The sequence below is a fragment of the Nuphar pumila genome, chromosome 13 (assembly GCF_984573655.1).
Source record: "Nuphar pumila chromosome 13, dmNupPumi1.hap1.1, whole genome shotgun sequence".
Lineage (NCBI taxonomy): Eukaryota > Viridiplantae > Streptophyta > Magnoliopsida > Nymphaeales > Nymphaeaceae > Nuphar > Nuphar pumila.
Genome location: NC_143261.1, coordinates 100,537,916 through 100,561,309, shown reverse-complemented (window position 1 = coordinate 100,561,309; position 23,394 = coordinate 100,537,916). Strand labels below are relative to the sequence as shown.

Below are 23,394 nucleotides of genomic sequence, written 5' to 3'. Positions count from 1 at the left end.
TTTTATTTTCCAAGGGGAACTTGAAATGCCATTGTAGTTCACGCAACATACAGAAAGGTGGGGAAGAAAAAAAACAATCATGATTTGATCGTAAGACTGATACAGAAGGCACAATTTACAGAAATTTCAACGCCTGCCTGATGCCACTGATTCTGCAGAGAATAAATATTTCACTCGGGAAAGAACGGAATCATGATTGGGATCATATGGATGGTTCTTTGAAGGAATTTCCAAGATTGCAGGAACTGGCTTGTTGTAGCTGTCGACCAGAAACCTTATCATATTTGCAACCTAAACAAGCACACACACACAGAGAACATCACGAAACAGCGAGAAACAGATCCTTCACAGATCATAAGAGGAAGGCAATTTCTATCAAACTCCAGTCCAAATCCTTGTGACTCGAGGCTCTAAGAAGTAACTTTCCTGGTGCAAACATAAGCAGTTTTAAAAATGCACTCTTTGCCTTGAATGCTTGAGACCATCTTTCTAGTACAAAAGTAAACAGTTTTAAAAATGCAACACAATCAAAATGATAAGCATCAAACATCTCAACTATGCGAAACACAAAATTATCACATAAATTCTCAACAGTGACAATCTTTTTTTTTTGAAAGGCAAGCTGGGGTTAGGCAAACCCCTACCAGATATCTCTTAGGCCCCATGTGGCCAGAGGGATTCGAACCTGGGCCTTCAGCTTGGCACAGGACCCCGCTTACCACATGGGATACCACCTTGGTGGTACAGTGACACAATCTTGCTACTCCTCTTCTCTTCCACAATTTCAAGGGGGCCATATATAACCTGCCAACCTATTAACTCATGTAGACTCTTCATGACATTTAGACAAAGGAAGTCATTTTTATTATTTCCCAAGGTCTTCACTTTTTTACACATGGCAGCATGAGACACAAACACACAAACTAGACATCACTTAGAATATCTTGCAGACTTCAATAAGAAATTCAATAAAGGTATTGTCACAAGAAATCCAAAATGCTAGCAACAATCTCATGATATTTTTGTGATCTTCAAAACAAAATTTAGTTTTTTAAAGTTTCATATTCCCCAAAAAAGTTTCCACTTTTTCCCATTTTCCTTTTAAAAGTTGGAATCTTTTCCTGATGTTAACTCAAGACTTCTCTTTTCTTTCAATAAAAATTGGTTTCCTGATTTTAGTCAGATCATACATACATGTATGTATGTTCACATATTTATTTGTGCACATATATCTCAAAAATTTCAGGCATCAACTGCGCATGCCCATGGTAAGGGAGCTTTTCCAATGGGCATCTTCATGCTTCTGTTGAATTAGGAACATCATGGTGAATGAAGTTGAAAGTATGACCAACTTAATTTGAATTTTGCTACCGTAAAACAAACAGAGAGCATGTTCTGAACATACATCAACAGATGCAAATAGAACAATGTCAAGTGGCTCCTTGCTCTCTTTAGTGAAACATGCTGAACAAAGGGAAACTTGTTGCACAAAGAGGAATCCATCTCTGAGTCAACAGAATTATATGTTCTTCCAATGTTAAACCTTGAAACTTTGGAAATCTATAACTAGGTGATTAGGGGATGAAAATTTGGTTTCCATTAGTAATTTAAGGCATCATAGTTCGAAAGCGATGCAGGAACTATTTCTAAAACATCTTGGAAAAGTGATTAGAACGTACTGTACTATCACATACCAGCAATTTTAGGGTTGTTAACTGTAATCTAATTGTAGTACATAATGCAATATTAGTGCCTGGGATCATTGTAGGGAAACTTGTAAAGAAGCACTCAAATATAGGTAACAATCAAGTCTACTAAGGACTTGATAAGAGTAATCACTCACAAAGTGCACCAAGGCACATAAATATCACAAAATGCACTAAGATACACACATAAAAATATCAGCTTTTTATTAGGAAGAATGCTCTCAAAAAGCATGAAATACAAAGGGGCATCAGCCCATTATTTATATACTAGAGATGGCTGGCTAGCCATTGGGCCAGCTTCCAACGGCTCTAAATAGAGCCGTTGGGAGCTGCCCAGCAAGTTGATAGTTTGATGTCACATAGGGGAGATAAATAGTCTTCTTTAAGTACTCTTCACGGACAAAGTAGCAGTCCATTTCTATATGCTTAGTTCGATCATGAAATATGTGATTCCGAGCTATGTATATGAAACTCTTGTTATCACAATATAATCTTGTAGGATTCTGAAGATAAACTTTCATATCTGAAATAAGTTGTTTGAGCCACATGATCTCCATGTCAGCTTCTGTGGATGATAAAGATATTTTTTGTTGCTTTTTTCACTTCCGCGAAATCAAGGATTCCTCTAGAAATACATAGAAACCAGTTGCTGAGCGCCTGCTATTTGGATCCCCTCCCCAATCAGCATCTGAGTAAGCAATGAGATCTAATGAAAAAGAAGATGATAGAAAAACTCCCTTATTGATGGTGCATTTAATATATTTGATGATTCTCATGACTGCACTCATACGAGCTCTCATGACTGCACCCATATGAGCTAATGTAGGAGCATGTTGAAACTGACTGGCCACATGGACAGCATGAGCTAAAAATTTGTTGATAAATGAATCTCAATCTGTTGAACATTACTTGTCAAGTCATGTTCTATGATCTAGTTTGATCTTGTAGTCCAAATAATCCCATACCATGACATGTTTGGGATAGTAGCAATTAGTGAAAAAAAAAATACTTGTACAAACTACCGAAGTGAACCCATCTCCGATAGTCCAAAAATGAAAAGAATTGTAATATTCTGAACCATTCATAAACATCACAGCAAATATATCAGGTCTTGTAATACTTAGATACATAAGAGATCCAACCAGTTGTCTGAAGAGTTGGATTATCTAAAGGAACCCCATCATCAGCTCGCATCTTCGTTCCAACAATCTCTGGAGTATCAACAACTTTGTTATCTGATAATCCTAACTTGTCAATGTCTAAAGCAAATTTTGTTTGTGACAATATATATCCTATGGTAGAATATGACGCTTCTATTCCAAGAAAGTACGTTAGAAAACCAATATCGGTCATTTCAAAAGTGTTTTTTAAAAACAGTTTTGCTTTTTTAATTTCTTCCTTGTGACTCCATGTAATCAACATATCATCAACATATAGAAGAAGAATTACAATACCTGCAGTATAACATGGTTTGAAACCATATTCAGTAATAACATTGTCAAATGTATCAAACCAGGCTTTAGATGTTTGTTTGAGCCCATTCAGAGCTTTTCTTAATCTAAGCACCTTGCTTTTAGAAACCATCAATCCGAGTGGAACATCCATATATACTTCCTTATTATGTTTGCCATTTAAAAAGGTATTCTTAACATCCATTTGAAATATATTCCAATTTTTAACAGTGGCAATAGTAATAAGAGTTCTAACAGTGATCATCCTAGCAACAGGAGCAAAGGTCTCTTCATAATTTACTCCATACTCCTGAGAATATCCTTTGGCAACTAACCTAACTTTATGTCTTTCCAAGGACCCATCACTCTTGATCTTGACTTTGAAGAACCATCTACACCCTATGGTTTTATTCCCAGGTGGTAAATTTAGGATTTCCCAAGTGTTGGCACCTTCAAGTGCATTTAGTTCCATACACATGGCTTTTTCCCATTCAGAAAGATCTTTGGCTTCATTGTAACAGGAGGGTTCAAAGTATGATTGGATGGCTAAAAGACATGCTCTATGTTAAAGAGATAAGGAGTCATAAGAACAAATCTATTTGGAATCCTTGGAGTTCGCTCAGATCTACGAATGACAGTTTGTTCAGGTGGAGCTTCTAATGATTCGTGAACATCTTGATTTAGATTTTCAATGGATATGTTCCTATTTCTTCTAGTGTATACTATTGGTTCAACCGTTGTTCGAGCCTCAATAGAAAACTCCATAAAAGTTTCCTGATTATCATAATGATCATCACACCCATAATTAGAAAGTAATTTAAACAAGAAAGAGTAATGAACATTTGCATTTTGTGACATACATCCTTCAAATCCACTTTCATTTTCAACAAAGTTAACATTCCTTGAAACATAGAGTTTATTATTTTTGACATCATAACATTTATACCCTTTTTGTGATTTAGAATAACCAAAGAAATCACAAGGAATAGCCTTGGAAAATAGTTTGTCTCATTTATCATTCAAAACATAACACTTACAACAAAAAATTCTAAGCCTTTCATAATCAGGTTCATATTTAAACAGTTTTTCAAAGATAATTTCACTTGATAGAGATTTTGAAGGCATCATATTTATAAGATATACTGAAGTTATGGCAGCTTCGGCCCAAAACTTTTTGAGAACATTCCTAGAAATAAGTAGTGTCCTTGTAGTCTCTATAATATGTCTAAGTTTCCTTTCTGAAATTTCGTTTTGTTGTGGTGTTCTAGAACACGATCTCTGGTGCAAAATCCCTTCATTTTCTAAGAATTGTTTGAAATCATTTGATAAATAATCACCCCAGAGTCCGTTCTTAAGATTTTAATCTTGCTTTCAAATTGAGTTTTGATCATGTTATGATAGTTTTTTAAGGATGCAAACACATCGGATTTAAATTTAAGAAGATAAATCCAACAGTATCTAGTATAATTATCAATGAACACAACATAGTAGGAGAAGCCTCATTTTGAAAGAATAGGAGCAGGACCCCACACATCCGAATGAACCAACTCAAAAGGCATGGAGGAGTAAAATGTGTAATGAAGTGCCGGATGAAGTCTCCAAGAGCAAAACAAGAGAGCACGCACATACACAAATAGCCACTAATGGGCAAAAGAACAACACAACCACTTAAAGTGGTAAGGCACCCAAAAGAAGAGGAAAAATATATATTCCACTCAAAAGGCTTCAAAGAAGCATACTTTACAATGGGGAGAAACCCCTTTATTTATAGACAAAAGAGGAGGCCTTGGAAGGGCTCCTAGAGGGACGTTGGAGCCCTTCCAACGGTCATAAATATGACCGTTGGATGCTCCAACGTCCCCCTAGGTGGGGCCCATTCCAAGGTGGAAAAGGAAAAGAATAAAGAAAATAAAAAAGAAAGAAAAAAAGGAAATAAAAGAAAAGGAGAAAAAATACAATATGCGATAAGAAGTAAAAAAACTGTTTTACCCCTATATGGGTCTATTTACAAAAGATATAAATATATATATATTTATATATGTAGATAGACACATAGACATATATATAATTAATATATATATGTGTATGTGTCGTGATCTATATATATAAATATATATATGTACAACATATTTTAACACCCCCCCTCAAACACATGGTGAGATCACCGAGAGTTTGCTAAGGAGAAAGAAGAAACGAGGCGATGGCAAAGCTTTGGTGAAGAAGTCCGCCAACTGGTACTCGGTTGGAACATAAGGCAATTGAATGGTGCCTCGTAGGAACTCATCACGAACATAATGGCAATCCATCTCAATGTGCTTTGTTCTTTCATGAAAGGTGTGATTGCTGGCAATGTAGATAGAGCTCTTGTTGTCGCAGCACAGCTTTGAGGGAGTTGAGAATGAGACCCCCATATCTTTAAGCAAACTTCTTAACCATACGATCTCCGTGGTGGTAGTGGCCATCGCACGATACTCTGCTTCAGTAGAAGAGAGTGAAACTTTCTGTTGCTTCTTACACCTCCAAGAGATAAGTGACTCTCCAAGAAACACACAATACCCTGTGGTAGAAATACGATCATCGGGGTTACCACCCCAATCAGAGTCAGTATAAGCAAGTAAAGTAAGAGGTGAAGAAGAGGGTAAGAATAATCCTTTTGTTATGGTGCCTTTCAGATATCTGATAATTCTCATGACAGCAGCCATGTGAATGGTGGAGGGAGCAGTCTGAAATTGACTTGCACTATGAACTGCATGAGAAATATCGGGCCTAGTGATGGATAAGTATGTGAGCGACCCAATCAATTGACGATAAGGTGTGGGATCAGCTAAAGGAGTGCCATCACTAGCTCTCATCTTGGCATTGATTATTTCAGGCGTCTCCACCTTCTTGTCATCAGTCAGTCCAGATCTGTCAATAATGTCGGAGGCAAGCTTCATCTGAGAGAGGACATACCCTTTGGGAGAGTATGCAACTTCAATACCTAAAAAATATCTTAGATAACCAAGATCAGACATATCAAAATTTTCTTTGAGAATATTCTTAATAAGGTTAATACCTCTCTTATCATTACCTGTGATAATCATGTCATCAACATATAATAACAGAATTGTAATGTGATCATTAGAATTTTTAACAAACAAAGCAGTATCAGTATAACATGAGGAGAAACCATTATCAAGAACTACTTTGCTAAAAAGATCATACCAAGCTTTAGGTGCTTGTTTAAGACCATAGAGAGCTTTATTTAACTTTAGAATATTTCCTTTACCAATATCAAGACCTGGCGGAGGATCCATAAGCACTTCTTCATATAAATTTCCATTTAAAAAAGCGTTTTTAACGTCAAGTTGATATATAGGTCATTGTTTAATGGAGGCTAAGGCAATTAAAGTTCTCACACTAGTCATCCTAGCTACGAGAGCAAAGGTTTCCTCATAATCAATTCCATATTCTTGGGCATAGCCTTTTGCAACCAAACGAGCTTTGTATCTCTCAAGAGATCCATCACACTTAGTTTTAACTTTATATACCCATCTACACCCAATTGCCTTTTTTCCTAATGGTTGGGGAATAATACTCCAAGTTTGAGCTTTGTTAAGAGCCTCTAATTCAACTTTCATTGCTTCAATCCAATGTGGATGATCTTTAGCTTCTTTAAAGGAAGTAGGCTCATGATATGAATGAATTAACATGAGACAAGCCCTATAATTAGGTGAGAAAGATTCATAAGATACAAATTTTTGTGGAGGTCTACTATTACGAGAAGATCTCCTAGGTGCATTAATAGGTTCTTCTAATGAGAGATCTTGAGAATATCTTTCAAGAGCAGGTTGATGTTCAATTCCTGACCGCCGGGTATATACATTCATTTCATTAAGATTCTCAACTTGAGAATCATTACCATGCTGAAGTATATCATTATGATGGGAGATGCCATCACAAGTATTATCGCAAGTACTTGAATCTGGTGTTTCAATTCTAGGAGCAAGATCAAATAGGAAGGAATAGTCAAGGTTTTCTCTAGATGTGTGAACATCAAATCCATTTTGTTCTTCAAGAAAATTTACATTTCTTGATATATAGAGTTTATTATTTCGAGTGTCATAGCATCTATAACCTTTTTGATTTTCACCATATCCAATGAATGCACATTCAATAACTTTAGGTGATAGTTTATCTTGTCCTTGAACAAGCACAAAACATTTACATCCAAATATCCTTAATCTATTAAAATCTGGAGTAATTTTGAATAATTTTTCAAAAGGTGATACATTTTTTAAAGAAGCAGAGGGCATACGATTGATTAAATATGTTGCGGTAAGAAGAGCTTCGGCCCAAAAGTTTTTAGGAACATTTTTAGAAACAAGAAGTGTTCTTGTAGTTTCAATTAAATGTCTATGTTTTCTTTCCGCAAGACCATTTTGTTGTGGGGTTTTAGGACAAGATCGTTGATGTAAAATTCCATTTGTTTTGAAATAATTTTGAAAATCTTTAGACATGTATTCTCCTCCAGAGTCGGATCTAAATATAGCTATATTGTTTTGAAATTGGTTTTGAATAAGAATATGAAATTCTTTAAAATTATTAAAGACATCGGATTTATTTTTAATAATGTATACCCATGTATATCTAGTAAAGTCATCAACAAAACTAACATAGTAAGAGTAGCCTCCCTTGGACAGAACGGGTGCCGGTCCCCATACATCGGAATGCACAAGCTCAAAAGGTCTTTTTGACACAAAATTACTATGAGAATACGGAAGCGAATGAATTTTTCCAAGGATACAATCATTGCATGTGAATGTATTTGTATTACAAAATTTTTCTAAAAAAGGAAAGAGATACAATTTAGAAACACTAGGATGTCCAAGTCTTTTATGCCAAGTCTCAATATCTTTGGATTGAACATGATTACAAAATGATTTGGTTGGCAATGACAAAAAATCCATATAATAAAGATCCCCTCTTCTATGGCCTTGCCCAATCCGCTTCCCAGACCGGAGATCCTGCACATAGCAATGGGTAGGTGAAAAAGTGACATTACATTCAAAATCGGTAATTTGGGAAACCGAAAATAGATTTAAATTAAGTTTTGGAATAATTCGAATTTTGGGAACAAAAAATTCTTTGTTTTCATTATAAGTTTTCTCAAGATTCCCAATGCCTTCAACATCCAAGGATGTTCCATCGGCAGTGGAGACAAAAGATTTAAATTTGTTGAGACTTGTTTTTGATAAGAGTGATGCATTCGGAGTCATATGAAAGGAGGCACCAGAATCAAGAATCCAAGAGGTCATACCTGGGAAGGAGGAGATAGCGGCGCCGGAAGTGGATGGTGTAGAAGAAAACTGAGAGGAGCTCATCTTCATGAATTGTTGAAGAGTTTCGGTAAGATGAGCAAGAGACTCTTTTATGTCACCATCTTTCTTTGAGTCTTCATTTGGAGGAGCTTCACCAACGGAGGCCACCTTCTTTTTAAATCTTGGGCAATCCGGACGAATATGGCCCGGTTCATTACAATTATGGCAAATGATTTTCCTTCCTCCACCACCATTATTTTTGAAGAAATGAGGTGGTTTGTATGGCCTTACATTGTTGTCGGGTCTAGATACGGCATGAACTTCATCAACATCTCGTTTTAATGCCAAACGAGTCTCTTCTTGACATAAGTCGGCCAAAATATCACTTAGAGGAGTAGAGGCCCTATGGAGAAGGGATCCTCTAAGTTGCTCAAATTCGGGGCGAAGCCCATGAATAAATTGGAAAAATCTTTCTTTTTCCATTTGCTCTTGCCTCATAGCAATAGCACTACCTTCCCATTGGGGTTCGAGAAGGACAAGTTCATCCCATAAAGAAGATAGGGCACTATAGTAGTCCCTAATACTCATATCACCTTGTTTAGTAGCTCTTACCTTTTCTTGTAGGAAGAAATGCCTAGCAAGGTCTCTTTGAGTGTACATGCCTTTCATAAAGAATCAAGCTTCATTAGCCTTCTTGAATTTGGCGAGATTTGCACAAATCTTTAATTCAACATTGTTCATGAACCATGCTAAAATTTTAGCATGCTCACTTTCCCAATCTTCTAATTTAGAAGAGTAATCAAGAATAGCCTTCTCTTTTTCCTCTTCGTTCAAAGCTTTTTCCTCATTACCTTCAAGCTTAGTCAACTTCAATTGTGGTTCCAGAATGGTTCCACATACATAACCCCAAAGTTTTTTACCTTTGAGATTGTTTTCCATGGCGGCCGCCCACATGCGATAATTGGTCCCATCCAATTTGAATGAGAGGTCGATTTTTGCATCCTTGTTGGCCATTTGTAGAAGAGGAATATAAATGCACGAAAGAGAAGGATATTACTTGTCAAAAGAAGATCCGATGAAGCTTTATCAACCAAGGCTCTGATACCATGTAATGAAGTGCCGGATGAAGTCTCCAAGAGCAAAACAAGAGAGCACGCACATACACAAATAGCCACTAATGGGCAAAAGAACAACACAACCACTTAAAGTGGTAAGGCACCCAAAAGAAGAGGAAAAATATATATTCCACTCAAAAGGCTTCAAAGAAGCATACTTTACAATGGGGAGAAACCCCTTTATTTATAGACAAAAGAGGAGGCCTTGGAAGGGCTCCTAGAGGGACGTTGGAGCCCTTCCAACGGTCATAAATATGACCGTTGGATGCTCCAACGTCCCCCTAGGTGGGGCCCATTCCAAGGTGGAAAAGGAAAAGAATAAAGAAAATAAAAAAGAAAGAAAAAAAGGAAATAAAAGAAAAGGAGAAAAAATACAATATGCGATAAGAAGTAAAAAGACTGTTTTACCCCTATATGGGTCTATTTACAAAAGATATAAATATATATATATTTATATATGTAGATAGACACATAGACATATATATAATTAATATATATATATATGTGTATGTGTCGTGATCTATATATATAAATATATATATGTACAACATATTTTAACAAAATGTCCTTTGTCTAAAAGGTAAAGATATCATTTTCTCAAGTATGCATTCATTGCATTCAAAATTGTCTTTGCAAAAGTCCTTAGTAATAGGTACAAAATTTAATTTCCTTACATTTGGATATCTTTTGATATCTTTTGTTTGGACAATATTACAAAAAATTCTTTTGGAATATAAAGAGAGTTCATGTAGTAAAGATCTCCTTGCCTAGAACCTTCCCCAATCAATTTCCTGGACTGACGATCATGCACCCAACATTTGTTTGATGAGAATACGATATCACATCCGTGATCCGAGATTTGAGAGACGAAAAGTAAGTTAAGATGTAATTTTGGTATGAATCTAACTTTTGGAATATAAAACTTGTTATGTTTTGTCAAATCATTTTTAAAATTTTCAACACCTTTTATTTCTAAAGAAGTTTCATCGGCGGTAAAAACAAAAGATGCATTTGAGTTAGGTTGACATTCGGATAGAATAGACTTATGTGGGGTCATATGAAATGCAGCTTCGACGTCTAGAAGCCAAGAGCATATACTGGGAGTTGAGGAAGATGCAATGGCCGCCCACGATGTAGATCGTTTGAGCAATAGTTGTAATACTTCTGTCAATTGTGACAATAATTTGGAGAGATCCTTGAGGCTTACAATGTCTTCTTCTTGCTTTGACGGAGCCACAACAACCCTTTTTCATAAGGTCTATAGTCTTTTTTTAATCTAGGACATTGAGGTTTAGTGTGACCGGGCTCATGATAATTGTGACATTACTTTGTGTTCCCCCCTATTTTGATTTTTATTGAAGTGAGGGGGCCTATAATGCTTATATAATTTCTCGGTTTGGAAGCGACGAGAGCACAATCATCTCCTTGATTGTTACTAGGTGTAGCAAGAACACTATTACTTTTACACATATTAAGTCTAATTTCTTCTCCATTAAGCTTAGTGAGGATTTCATGAATAGGAGGAGGTGATGAGGAAGATAGCAAAGAAGCCCTAGGTTGTTCAAATTTGGGTCTCAAACCATAAAGAAAGGCAAAAAATCTATCTTCTTCAACTCGAGCCCTTCTCATCTCAATAAACTTTCCTTCCCATTTTGGTTAAAATTGAGCGAGTTAAGTCCAAGCGAAAGGCAATTCCATGAAGTAGACTCTAACATTCTTATCTCCTTGTTTGATGTTTCTAGCTTTTTCTTAAAGGTAATACTTATGAGCCATATCTTTTTTGGTGAACATGCCTTTAAGATATTTGCATGCCTCACTTACCTTTTTGTAGCATAAAAGATTTGAGGCAATCTTGGTCTCAACGCCACTTAGCATCCAAGATAAGATTTTAGCATTTTTCATGTTCCATTCATCCAACTTTTTATAATATTCCTCCATTGCTTTTTCTCTCTTTTCCTTCTAAATTCGCCTCGACACCATTTTTGCATATAGTAATTTTAGGAGTAGGTTCAAATATAGTACCTTTAACGTACCCCCATAATCCTTGACCTTTTATGAATGTCTCCAAGTGTCCCGCCCAAATGATGTAGTTGCTACCGTCAAGTTTGAACGGTGAAACAAAGTTGGAGTTGCTTGAGTTGTGAGACGAGAATTCAGCTATGTTGAAGAGAAAGAAACCACGATCCAACGAATGACATAAAGATCACCAACGCACTTTACGAGGCAGCCTCCACGAGTGAATACAAGCAAATCGCTCAATGGCTCTAATACCATGTAAAGAAGCACTAGAATATTGGTAACAATCAAGTCTACTAAGGACTTGATAAAAGTAATCACTCACAAAATGCACTAAGGCACATAAATATCACAAAATGCACTACGGTACACACATAAAAATATCAGCTTTTTATTAGGAAGAATGCTCTAAAAAAGCATGAAATACAAAGGGGCATCAGCCCATTATTTATACATTAGAGATGGCTGGCTAGCCGTTGGGCCAGCTTCCAACTACTCTAAATAGAGTCGTTGGGAGCTGCCCAACGGTTAGTCAACCCGGTCAAAAAGGAGGAAAAATAAAAAGGAAGAGAAATAAAAAATAAAATTACAAAAAAAAAGATAAGATTACAACCACCTATATAAGAAATATATTTGAGAATATATATATATATATATATATATTGTCAAGCATACACGTTTGTACAAGAAATGACATGAAATTCTAACAAAACTCAAATTCAGACAAACATAAAACTTTCATAGCTTGTTTTATGAACTGCATGAACAAATGAAAAAGAATGCTAAAAGAGATGCATACATCTTAAAAGTGATGAACTTACATATTGGCTAATCAACACAATAGCAATATCCTCCTTTGTGGTGAACTCTTTGAAGGCATCTTCAATTGCTTTTACCGTTGTTTCTAGAAAACAAAATAACAATTCAATAAGCAACAGAAAATCTCTCTCCCCGTGTGTGTATTAAAAGTTCCTTCCCAGGTTATTGATTGACCACGACAAGCTACTAGTTCAAATAGATTCTATCATGAGTACTGAGACTTATGCAGTGTATAAAGCCAAATAACTTCTTAAAAGTCTTTTCTTTTTACTCAAATACCAGACTAATCTTTATTTAATCTTTATTTAGATTAGGATAAAAGCTTTGAGACATGCAGAAACAAACATGCAAATCCCAGTTTAGGGTATTTCTGTAACAAACAGGAAAGTAGCAGTGATATAATTTTCATGTCAATAGCCAGTAGATTCTCAATTCAAACAAGAATCAGAGTCAATGAATCCAACATCAGATAAGTGTTCTGACATCATGTCCTGCCAATAGTGTTTATATTTCTTTTTTCCATCTTTTTGCAATACACCAGCATGAAAACAGAACGTGGACAATGTTGAGGAACGTAGTATATTATAGCATTTTTATGTGTACTTTTGAGTTTTATGTTGAATATCTCATTATTTATAGGGGTAAACTTGTACTTTTGAGTTTTATGTTGTAAGAGTCAAAGTTAGCAGTCTATTTCTGTCCTTTTTCTAATAGTTTGTTAGCAAAGTGGGGTCGACCTTTTATATTGTTGTAACTCTTTTTCTTTTGTTACTCGATGAAAGTTTTTTTCTTCATTGCTCATCTCTCTCTTCATTCTTCTGGAGTTCCTTCTTGGTTTGATATGGTATCAGAGTAATAACAAATCAAGTGGGTGACTATGTCAATGGGACACACCATTTTGGTGGCATGTCCCCCATGACACTTTCGGACACGTGGACACTAACACCGACAAGTATGACCAATATTTCAATATTATTTTAAAGTTTTTGAGTATTATTTCAATAAAAATCATTTTTAATATTAAAATCAATGTTGTAAGTATCGTATCATATCATTACTATGGAAAATATTGATATGATACATATCATTACTATGCAGAATATCGATACGATATACACTCGCATAACGAAATGAGTGTGTATCGTATCTGCATCGTACGATACAGGGTCAACGCACTTAAAAAAACCCAAATTGTAATTTTACAGTTTTGGGTTTTAAAAACCTCTTGAGGGCCAACTCCCACATTTGTGTAGAAGCCATTAGAGAGGTATTTCCGTACCCCTAGGACTCGTGAGAGCGATTTGGGGGCCAATCCATGCACAAGGGAGAAAGCTTTTGCATTTTGTTCAAGTAAGAGTGCATTTTCACCATTTTTTCAATCAATAAAATAGATTAAAGTAAAAAAAAAACTATTCTTTGCTTCTTATTGAGTTTTTTGGGGGGGAAGATGGCATCAAATGATCCGACATGACAATGGGGCACTCAAGTAATGAGTGAAAACCAATTGAAAATTGAGTGCAACTATTGTCATACTGTTTTTTCGGATGGTATCTTTCGATTGAAGCATCATTTAGCCGAGACATGTCTCAATGTTGTGGCTTGGGTGTCAACAAATTTGTTGGATGCCATAAAATGGCAATGTCAGCAATTACTCACTGGTTTAGGAGAAAAAAGATAAGTGAGACAGAAATGAGGAATATGCAGCCCTGAGAGGATGAAGATGAGCTCCCTACTTCTGATCCTACAGCCCCTAGCATAGCATCATAAGTACAAATTTCTATAGCGAAGGGAAAATGTGTGATTGGTGCTAGTAGCAGTGTCGCGGGCACATAAAGAAGATGAGGAGAAAAAAGAGTAAGAGAGAGTTCTTCAAGATGAAGTAGATCTAGAGACTCTATTAGGAGTTTTTTCTTCTTCTAAGACTGCCCTTAAGGCGCAATCCGACATTCAAACAGCTATAACTCCTCAACATTTAGTTGGGCAGGCGAATGTAGCGGTTGAGAGATGGTTCTATAATCTGCATTGCTTTCAATGTCGCAAATTCTTTTCATTTTCAGACCATGGCAGATGCCATAACCACTATCGAGCCTAGATATAAAATGTCTTCATATCATGGTTTGAGAGAAATTTTTTATATATTAATGTGAATGAAGGCATATTGTGATGAGATAAGGCAGTCATGGAGAAAAACTTGGTGTAGCATCATGGCAAATGGGTGGACGGACAGAAAGTCAAGGACCTTAATAAATTTTCTTGTCTATTGTCCCAAAGAAACTATGTTTTTTAAGTTAATTGATTTGTCTGATACGCCCAAGACAACATATGTATTGCTCAGGGTATTTGATCAGGTTGTGAAAGAGGTTCAACTTCAAAATATTGTTCAATTCATAACTTATAATGTAGCAAATTATAAGGCAACAAGAAAAAAATTGGCAAAAAATTATAGGTCACCTTTGGACCTAGTGTGTTGTCCATTGCATAGACCTCATGCTTGAAGACATCAACAACATGGATGAGAAGAAGCACACAATTGAATGTTGCCAAGAAGTTACTAAATTTACTTACAATCATGTATCGATTTTGAACTTGATGAGAAAGTAAACTAGTGGTGTTGAGTTGATTCGTAATGCAATTACTAGATTTGCTACAAATTTTTTAACAGTGCAAAGTTTAGCAAAGAATATAACTGCACTAAAAAAATGTTTTCATCAGATCGATGGATTGCATATCCCTATGCACAAAAAAGAAAGTCGAGAGAAATTATAGATATTGTATTCAAAAGTGAATTTTGGGATTCATGTGTAAAGTTGTTGAGAATCATTATACCTTTGATGAAGGTGCTTCGATTGGTTGACAGTAAAGACATACTAGCTATGGGTTATCTCTATGAGACCATGGATAAGGCAAAAGAGGCTATTACAGATAATTTAAATGAGAAAAAAAATGTGCATCCCTATATGGAACATCATTGATCATAGGTGGACTCGGCAATTTTATGAACCTCTTCATGCTATAACATATTATTTAAATCATTCATTTAGATACTCTCTTACATTAAAAAATGGACGGGAAAGTCAACAAGGGACTCTTGGATTGCATTGAAAGGATGAACCCTGATTATGGGGTTCAAGATCAAATTCATAAGGAAATAAAAATTTATAATAATGCATTATATGATGAGAGAGAATTGTTTACGGTGGTTTGGACATATTCGGCGAAGGCCTAATGATGCTCCAGTTAGAAGGATGGAGAAATGGGAAGATATATTAGTTAAAAGAGGTCGGGGTAGGCCTAGGAAGACATGGATGGAGGTGATAGGAAAGGATATGAATGCTTTGAACCTCACCGAGGACATGGCATTGGATAGAAATGATTGGAGGAGAAGGATTCATGTGGAAGACCCAAAATGATTTTCTTTTTTGGTTCATATTGCCGACCCCAATTGTTTTGAGATGAAGGCGTAGTTGTTGTTGTTGTATTATATGATATGGGAACTTGCAGTAGTGTGAAATCGTGCCACGATGCTTCTAGGGTAATTTTGTACAAAGGTTGCTTACAGACAGAGTGTGAATAAGACAAATCTCAGGCTAACTAGTGTGTGTGTGTACATGTTTGTTGAAACAACCATACTTGAATCTACAATGAGGTAATTTGTCTTCCGCCTCAGATCAAGATTTCCCACTCCAGCCAACAAGAATCCAGTGACAGTGTCCTACATAAACAACAAGAATAAAACTACTAAATAGATGCAATTTATCATATCCAAGGCATAAAAGTTGTACATCAATGCAATGATTATGCATATCATTCCACTCTATTTGTGAAATCCACATATTTCAAAGAGTATGCAATGACAAACGAATAATTATTAAAGTATTTGCAAGATAAAAAAAACACATTCTCTTCAGCATTAGGTTGTCTTGTACCATGGGTTGTCTTGGTACCACTTCACATTAGGTTGCCTTGTACCACTTTTGACATATGCAAATGCTAGGTTGAGAAAAACGAGATACTTTAGCACATAAAACACTGTTTGCCCCCTCAAATTGCATCAAAGAAACCATTCCTTTGAGAACACAAACCAAAACCTTAACCTTTTTGAACCACACCATATTAATTTTTTCAAATCGTCCACCATTTGCCTAACTAAATATCTTAAATATGATCAAAACAAATGATATAAATAGAAATAGCTTAGGTATGATATTCTTCAAAATGTAAAATGAAAAGAGTTTTTCCACAACTCTTTATTTGATCCAGAAGCTCACTCTTTCTCTTTTTTCTTTTCTTTTCTTTTCTTTTTTTGAGATAAATACACATGAGCTCGTTGGACCCCTCTTGTTTATGTTGTAACATGTAGCAATTGGCTGTCAATTATATAATACTCCTTACCCTTTGTTCGGCCTTCACACTTCCTTATTAATTGTATGACTAAGTTAGCCAACTAGGTTCATACTAGTCCACCTAGCTTCCAGCACCAACTTAGACTAGTAGTAGTTGCTGGCTGACATCACAGTCATCTAAGCACCTTGGTGCACATTTTGAAATGTCTTTAATGGCTGACTACTCATGTAGGTGGAACCATAAAACAGTTACAACTAGGTTTTCAAATGCCAACTCCAAATAAAACTACACAATGCAAAAAAAACTTGCAACCATGATACGGAACACATCTAATCCCAAAGAAACAGCCAATCATTTCATTGAAACCAAATGAGTTTTACACAGTTGATCATATGGCTAAGAGAGGAAGACGCCAATAAAATAACAATGTCGTACATGTTTTGACATGTGATATTAACATAGTCACATCTTCTTTTCGTGAGGCTGCACGTATCCAGCAAAAACATACATCATGACCATATCTATGCAGCAGGACCTAGCAATTTGTAATATAAATTTATCAAATAAGATCAGCTGGAACTTGGACACAACTAAAAGAAAATGCACGGATCAAATAAGATCATGGTACAAGACAAATAAAACAAGGAACTAGAAAATTTTTTAGCAGAAAGGCATAGCATAAAGAGAGCAACACATATTATCATCCCAGAAAGCTTACATGCATACCTCATCAGCAATCATAGCAATAAGAGCCGAGTTGCTAGTAGGAATCTGAGCTCTGTTTGCCATTGAACTCTTTTATTTGTTAACCTGCTGTGAGAACAAGCAGCTATCCAATTACTCATCCCATGTATAGAACCAAAAGTTTAAAGATATGTAGCAGAAACAATGACCCAATTGAGTGAAACAAAAGTAAATCAACCAATGTCAACTACCGAGGAAAAAAACACATTATATGCTCATAAACCAAGTTAAGTAACAGGGTGAAAGCATGAATTAATAAAAGCAGTGCCTAACACATCATAATACACTAACCAAGGGAAATAAAACTAGCAATACAAAACTATTTGCATTTGAACACAACTTTTCTCAATAAATGGGTGCATCTAAATACCCACTAAACAATGTCCTCCTACCATCTCTTATATATACAGTTGTGTCCCCGTACCCGCATTTTTTAAAATTGTCATGTTGTACCCTCTGTACCCGTACCCATGTGACATAGGATTAGATGTGTCTTGTATCATGGTTGCAAGTTTTTTTTGCATTGTGTAGTTTTATTTGGAGTTGGCATTTGAAGACCTAGTTGTAACTGTTTTATGGTTCTACCTACATGAGTAGTCAGCCATTAAAGACATTTCAAAATGATCACCAAGGTGCTTAGATGACTGTGATGTCAGCCAGCAACTACTACTGGTCCAAGTTGGTGTTGGAAGCTAAGTGGACGAGCATGGACCTAGTTGGCTAACTTAGTCATAAAATGAATAAGGAAGTGGGAAGGCAGAGGAAAGGGTAAGGAGTATTATATAATTCACAGCCAATTGCTACATGTTACAACATAAACAGGAGGGGTTCAATGAGCTCATGTGTATTTATCTCAAAAAAATGGAAAGAAAGAAAGAAAGAGCAAGCTTATGTATCAAATCAAGAGTTGTGGAAAAACTCTTTCATTTTACATTTTGAAGAGTATCATAACTAAGCTATTTTTATTTATATCATTTGTTTCAATCATGTTTAAGATATTTAGTTAGTCAAATGGTGGAAAATTTGAAAGAATTACTATGTTGTGGTTAAAAAAGGCTAAGGTTTTGGTTTGTGTTTCTCAGAAAAATGGTTTCTTTGATGCATTTTGAGGGGGGGGGGGGGGGGGGGGGTATGTGCTAAAGTATCTCATTTTCTCAACCTAGCATTTGCATATGGCAAAAGTGGTACAGGGCAACCTAATGTGAAATGGTATCAAGACAACCCATGGTACAAGGCAACCTAATGCGAGCAAGTACCGCCTAATGTAGGTTCAATTGGTGGATGGAGATCAAGATTTAGGGTCATGACATGCAAGCAGGTCCTTAATGAATATGATTATCATGTTTATTTAGGTATTTGTTGTGAAGTCCATGACATGCAATCCTATTTGCAGGTCTGTATTGAATATGGTTATCATGTTGTTTATGTAGGTATGAACCAAGGAAGTACATGAACTGGGTTAACTTGGCATTTCATAGTTTTTGCATACTCATAATTAGTGTAGAGGTCAGATGTTACCATGATGGATGGATGCCAAAGGCAGTAGTGCTTTTCTAATAAAGGATAAATGCATACATCTATACTTTTTTTTGTTTGTATAGCACCTATACAACTATTGAATGGTTTTATGGATTTCAGTTAACAAAACACTACATTGAACCTGGGGAATATGTCATTTGCTATGCTTTGTAGTTCGTACTCTGAAAAAAAAGATAGTATTGTCTATCAAGCCAAGAAGGAACTCTAAAAGAATGAAGAGAGAGAGGTGCAATGAAGAAAGAAACTTTCATTGAGTAACAAAAGAAAGAGTTACAACAATATAAGAGGTCAACCCCCTTTCTCTAACAAACTATTAGAAAAAGGACAGAAATAGACTTTTAACTTTGATTCTTACAACATAAAACTCAAAAGTACAAGTTTACACCTATAAATAATGAAACATACAAGAAGGGGGCAACACACATAGAAACGTTGTAGTATATTACATTCCTTATCACTCCCCCTCAAACTTGAGATAATGCAAGAGGAATCATCCCAAGTTTGAAAAGGAATAACGTAAAATGAGGAGTAAGACTTAGGGAACACATGCAATTTGCTCCTTAGAGCTCACATGCTCCAACAAAATAATCTCGTCTTCATATGCCCTCCTAGTAAAGTAACAATCTATCTAAATATGATTTGTCCTTACATGGAACTCTGGATTTTTTTGCAATATGGATAGTATTCATGTTATCGCAATACAAGGAGGTTCTTCCATGCATGTGTACCCTTAGCTCTCTCAATAACCACCTGAACCAAATAATCTTAGTTGTAACATGAGCCATAGCTCTATACTCTGCCTCAGCCATAGATAAAGCAACTCTTTCTTACTCTTCCATGAGATCAAAGAGCCCCCAATAAAAACACAAAGCCCTGTGGTAAAGAGGAGATCCCGAGTATGTTAAGTTGTACATGTATATATATATATGTATATGTATATATATTGTCATACATATATATTTGTTTCATATTATACATATATATTCATATATATGTGTATATATATGTTATTTATAATGATGTAATAGGTAATACCCTCTAGGGGTATTTTCGTCTTTTTGTAATAGATGATGTCCACTAGGAACAGTTTTGCTTTTTATTTTTCTTATTTTATTTTTTATTTTCCCTTTATTGCATTATAGGGGCTTTATGGTCATTGGGACCATAGAGTTGTTGGGAGCTCCCAATGACTTTAGGCCTTGGGTCCTTTTATATATAATGGCACTACTTGTGCCCATTTTTCTTAATGCTTCTCTTAAGCATTTATGCTCAATAAAGATGAACATTTTTTATGTTTTGTGTTTTTCTATTTAGTTCCTTGATGTCTTTTAAGCACTTAGTGCTTGTGTTATTTCTCTTTGTTGGCTATTGTATTGTCCCATACTGGGCTTGTGCTTGTGCACATTGTGATTGCGATCTTGTAAGCCCTTTGTGGCATTGTTTTTGCATTTTTCGCTATTTAATTACAGAGTGGACCCTCCAAAATCGACATCACAAAAAGCCCTAAGATTTATAGAAGAAGATGCTGAAAAAAATATTCCATACGACATGGTGTCCCTCACATATCTAATGATACTGAGTACAACAAGATGCACTGATCTGGGAGAACTCATGAATTGGCTAACCACATGGACAACATAAGTAATATCTGAATTAGATATAATCAAGTATATCAAGCTCCTAACCAATTGTCAATATATAACTGGGTTTTCTAACTCTACCCCATCTATAGCCCTCAACTTGGCATTTGCTTCTATAGGAGAATCTACTCTCTTAGAATCATCTGCCAACCTTGCTTTCACAACAAGATCAGTTGCTACTTATGTTGTGACAAATAAAGCCGTCATTTAGACTATACTACTTTCAAACCAAGGAAATATTTCGACTTTCCCAAAATTTTCATTTCAAAGATACTAGCCAATTTCTTCTTCGCATCCTCTAGCTTTTGCAAGTCATCACATGTAATAACCATATCATCCACATATAATAGCAATACACCTTCCTCTGAAATAGGATGAAACAAACAAGGTGAAATCATGATAGCTTTGCTCGAATCAAAGGACTTGACTGCTGCACTAAACTTTTCAAACCATGCTCTTGATGTGTACTTGAGTCCATATAAAGCTCTTCTCAACCTACATACTCACATCTGAGCCAACATAGCCTTGTGACAACTCCATGTACACTACATCATCTAAATCACCATTCAAGAATGTGTTCTTCACATCCAATTGCCACAAGTTCCATTGCCTTATGACAAGCACTGCCAACAAAGTTCTTGTAGTGGTCATATGAGCAACTAGCGCAAATGTTTCAACAAAATCAATCCCAAATTGTTGACCATAACCCTTGGCCACCCGTCTTCTCTTATATCTTTCAATTGACTCATTTGCCTTAGTCTTTATTTTTAAAAACCCATTTACACCCAACCACATTTTGGAAACCCATTCACAAGTTCTCATGCATACATCATCTCTAGTGCATTCAACTCTCAAGTCTCAAACCATTACATGTTGTCACTCATCTTTAGAAGTTGCCTATGCATAAGAATTAGAATCAACATAGGAGTTAATTAAAGCCAAGAATGCACGATGCTTAGGAGAAAAAGATTCATAAGACACAAAACGAGTAGAAGAAACAAAATTTCAAGAACTACACGTACCTAATGAGGAGGAGATATAGGATCTTGAACCGTGTGGTTAGAATAGGCTGGAAGGGGTCAGAATTGGCCTATGGAATCTTTGGCTCTCTCTGCTCAATTTAATCTATAAAAAGTATATTCTAAATACCCTCTTGTCTCTTATCATAGGTTTGACCAAACCTATTATCAGGGATTTGATACTTAAGTTGAATATTAGTATTCCTATCAACACTTTCTTCTACTGGAAATGACACAAAAAATGAAAAATCAACCTGAGTCTCCTTTTCATCCTTAGATTGAGAAAAATATGGCATATGGTAATGAAAGATCACATGTCTACATATCCAAATCTTCTTTCCAACTGGATCATAGCATTTATAACCTTCCTGCCCATCACAAAACCTCAAGAAACAAGATTTCACAGCTAGAGGAGAAAATTTATCTCTACAATGCTTAACTTAACAAAACAAGCGCAACCAAATATTCTTAACAACTTATGATTTGGAACAACACCATACAATTTTTGATAAGGAGAGATACCTTTAAGTAACAGAATCAGGGCTATTGTAATGTCAATAAGAGACCCCCACGCTGAAGGAATTCTCCCCCCCCCCCCATATCGCAAAATCTCAGCATATTTTCGAACATTAATAAACCCCAATTTAGAATTGCAAACCCGATCAGTCGACCAAATTTCCACACAGACATTGCAAAAAGTGGGAAAAACATCATTCCCTTGCCTTGTCGATGTACCAGACGAGGAAAACCAACAGCCTTGCGGTGAGAACTAACAACCATCGTAATGTCAATAACAAAACCCCAAACTGAAGGATTACTATTTCAACAACAGCCATCGCAAAATCTAGTCATATGACGAACGATGATAACCCCTAATTCAGAATCAAATCGCATGGACAATCCGCATTTCGGCAATATTATGATCTACATGAACTCATTGATGATTTTTACAAAGAAAAAACAACCCATTCTGAACACCAAACTATCCATCCCCACATACATAAACCACACGGAAGAAACACTCCTCGCACTGATAAACATGCAAACTATCTTGGAAACAGCCCAAAAAACAAAAAACATTAAGAACGAAATAAAGTAAATCAAACCCTAATGCATGTTCGTTTCGTCAGAAAGTTTGAAACCCTAGAACGCCCCGATCGAGGGAAAACCATCTGATCGAAACCACAGCGCGAATCGATCGATGGGACAACTTTTCCTCATGATAATCAAACACACGAAAATCCACAAAATCTCGATTAGAAGACTAAGAAGACAGATAAATAGAACCGATCGCACCTCGCTTTGAAGCTTCTTCCTTTCTCCTCGATCCTCCTGCCCAGAGAGAGAAGGCTGCGTGTCTTATATATAAGCAAAAAAAAAAAAAAAGTAATTTACGGGAAACTGCTCTACTGAAAGCTATTGACAATACCATTCAAATATTTGAGTTAATTAGATTTAACCTCCTCTTTATCGTGATCTGTTTCAGATGCCCAGCTGAGGTATAGGAAACATTGTTAAAATCGATTTTTCCAAACATAATGACAAAATCGGACCAAATCGAGTCGAATCATTTTTTCAAAATGGATTGATTTTAAGATTATTTTTTAAAGCATATAAAGTGAATTTATTCTAGGTACAATCAGCCTAATTCATGTCAGTTAGGCAAAAAATCAAACTATTTTTTAGAATTTTGTTTCTTTT

The 23,394-nt window shown here is 35.8% G+C and overlaps 1 protein-coding gene across 2 annotated transcripts; it reads right to left on the bottom strand.

Annotated features, from left to right (window-relative positions):
• LOC149819460 (V-type proton ATPase subunit F-like) lies at nucleotides 1-23,032 on the bottom strand. Of its 2 annotated transcripts, none has more exons than XM_089985096.1 (5): nucleotides 22,990-23,032; nucleotides 17,478-17,561; nucleotides 16,038-16,119; nucleotides 12,410-12,492; nucleotides 1-291 (listed from the first exon to the last, which is right to left on the bottom strand). In XM_089985096.1, exons 2-5 carry the CDS (start codon nucleotides 17,538-17,540, stop codon nucleotides 127-129), a joined length of 393 nt encoding a protein of 130 aa, XP_089841222.1. In that variant the 5' UTR covers nucleotides 17,541-17,561; nucleotides 22,990-23,032; the 3' UTR covers nucleotides 1-126. The 2 variants fall into 2 exon arrangements, with proteins under 2 accessions (XP_089841222.1, XP_089841223.1); XM_089985097.1 differs by having other exon boundaries at nucleotides 17,478-17,564; nucleotides 22,990-23,031.
• Nucleotides 23,033-23,394: the final 362 nt, after the last annotated feature.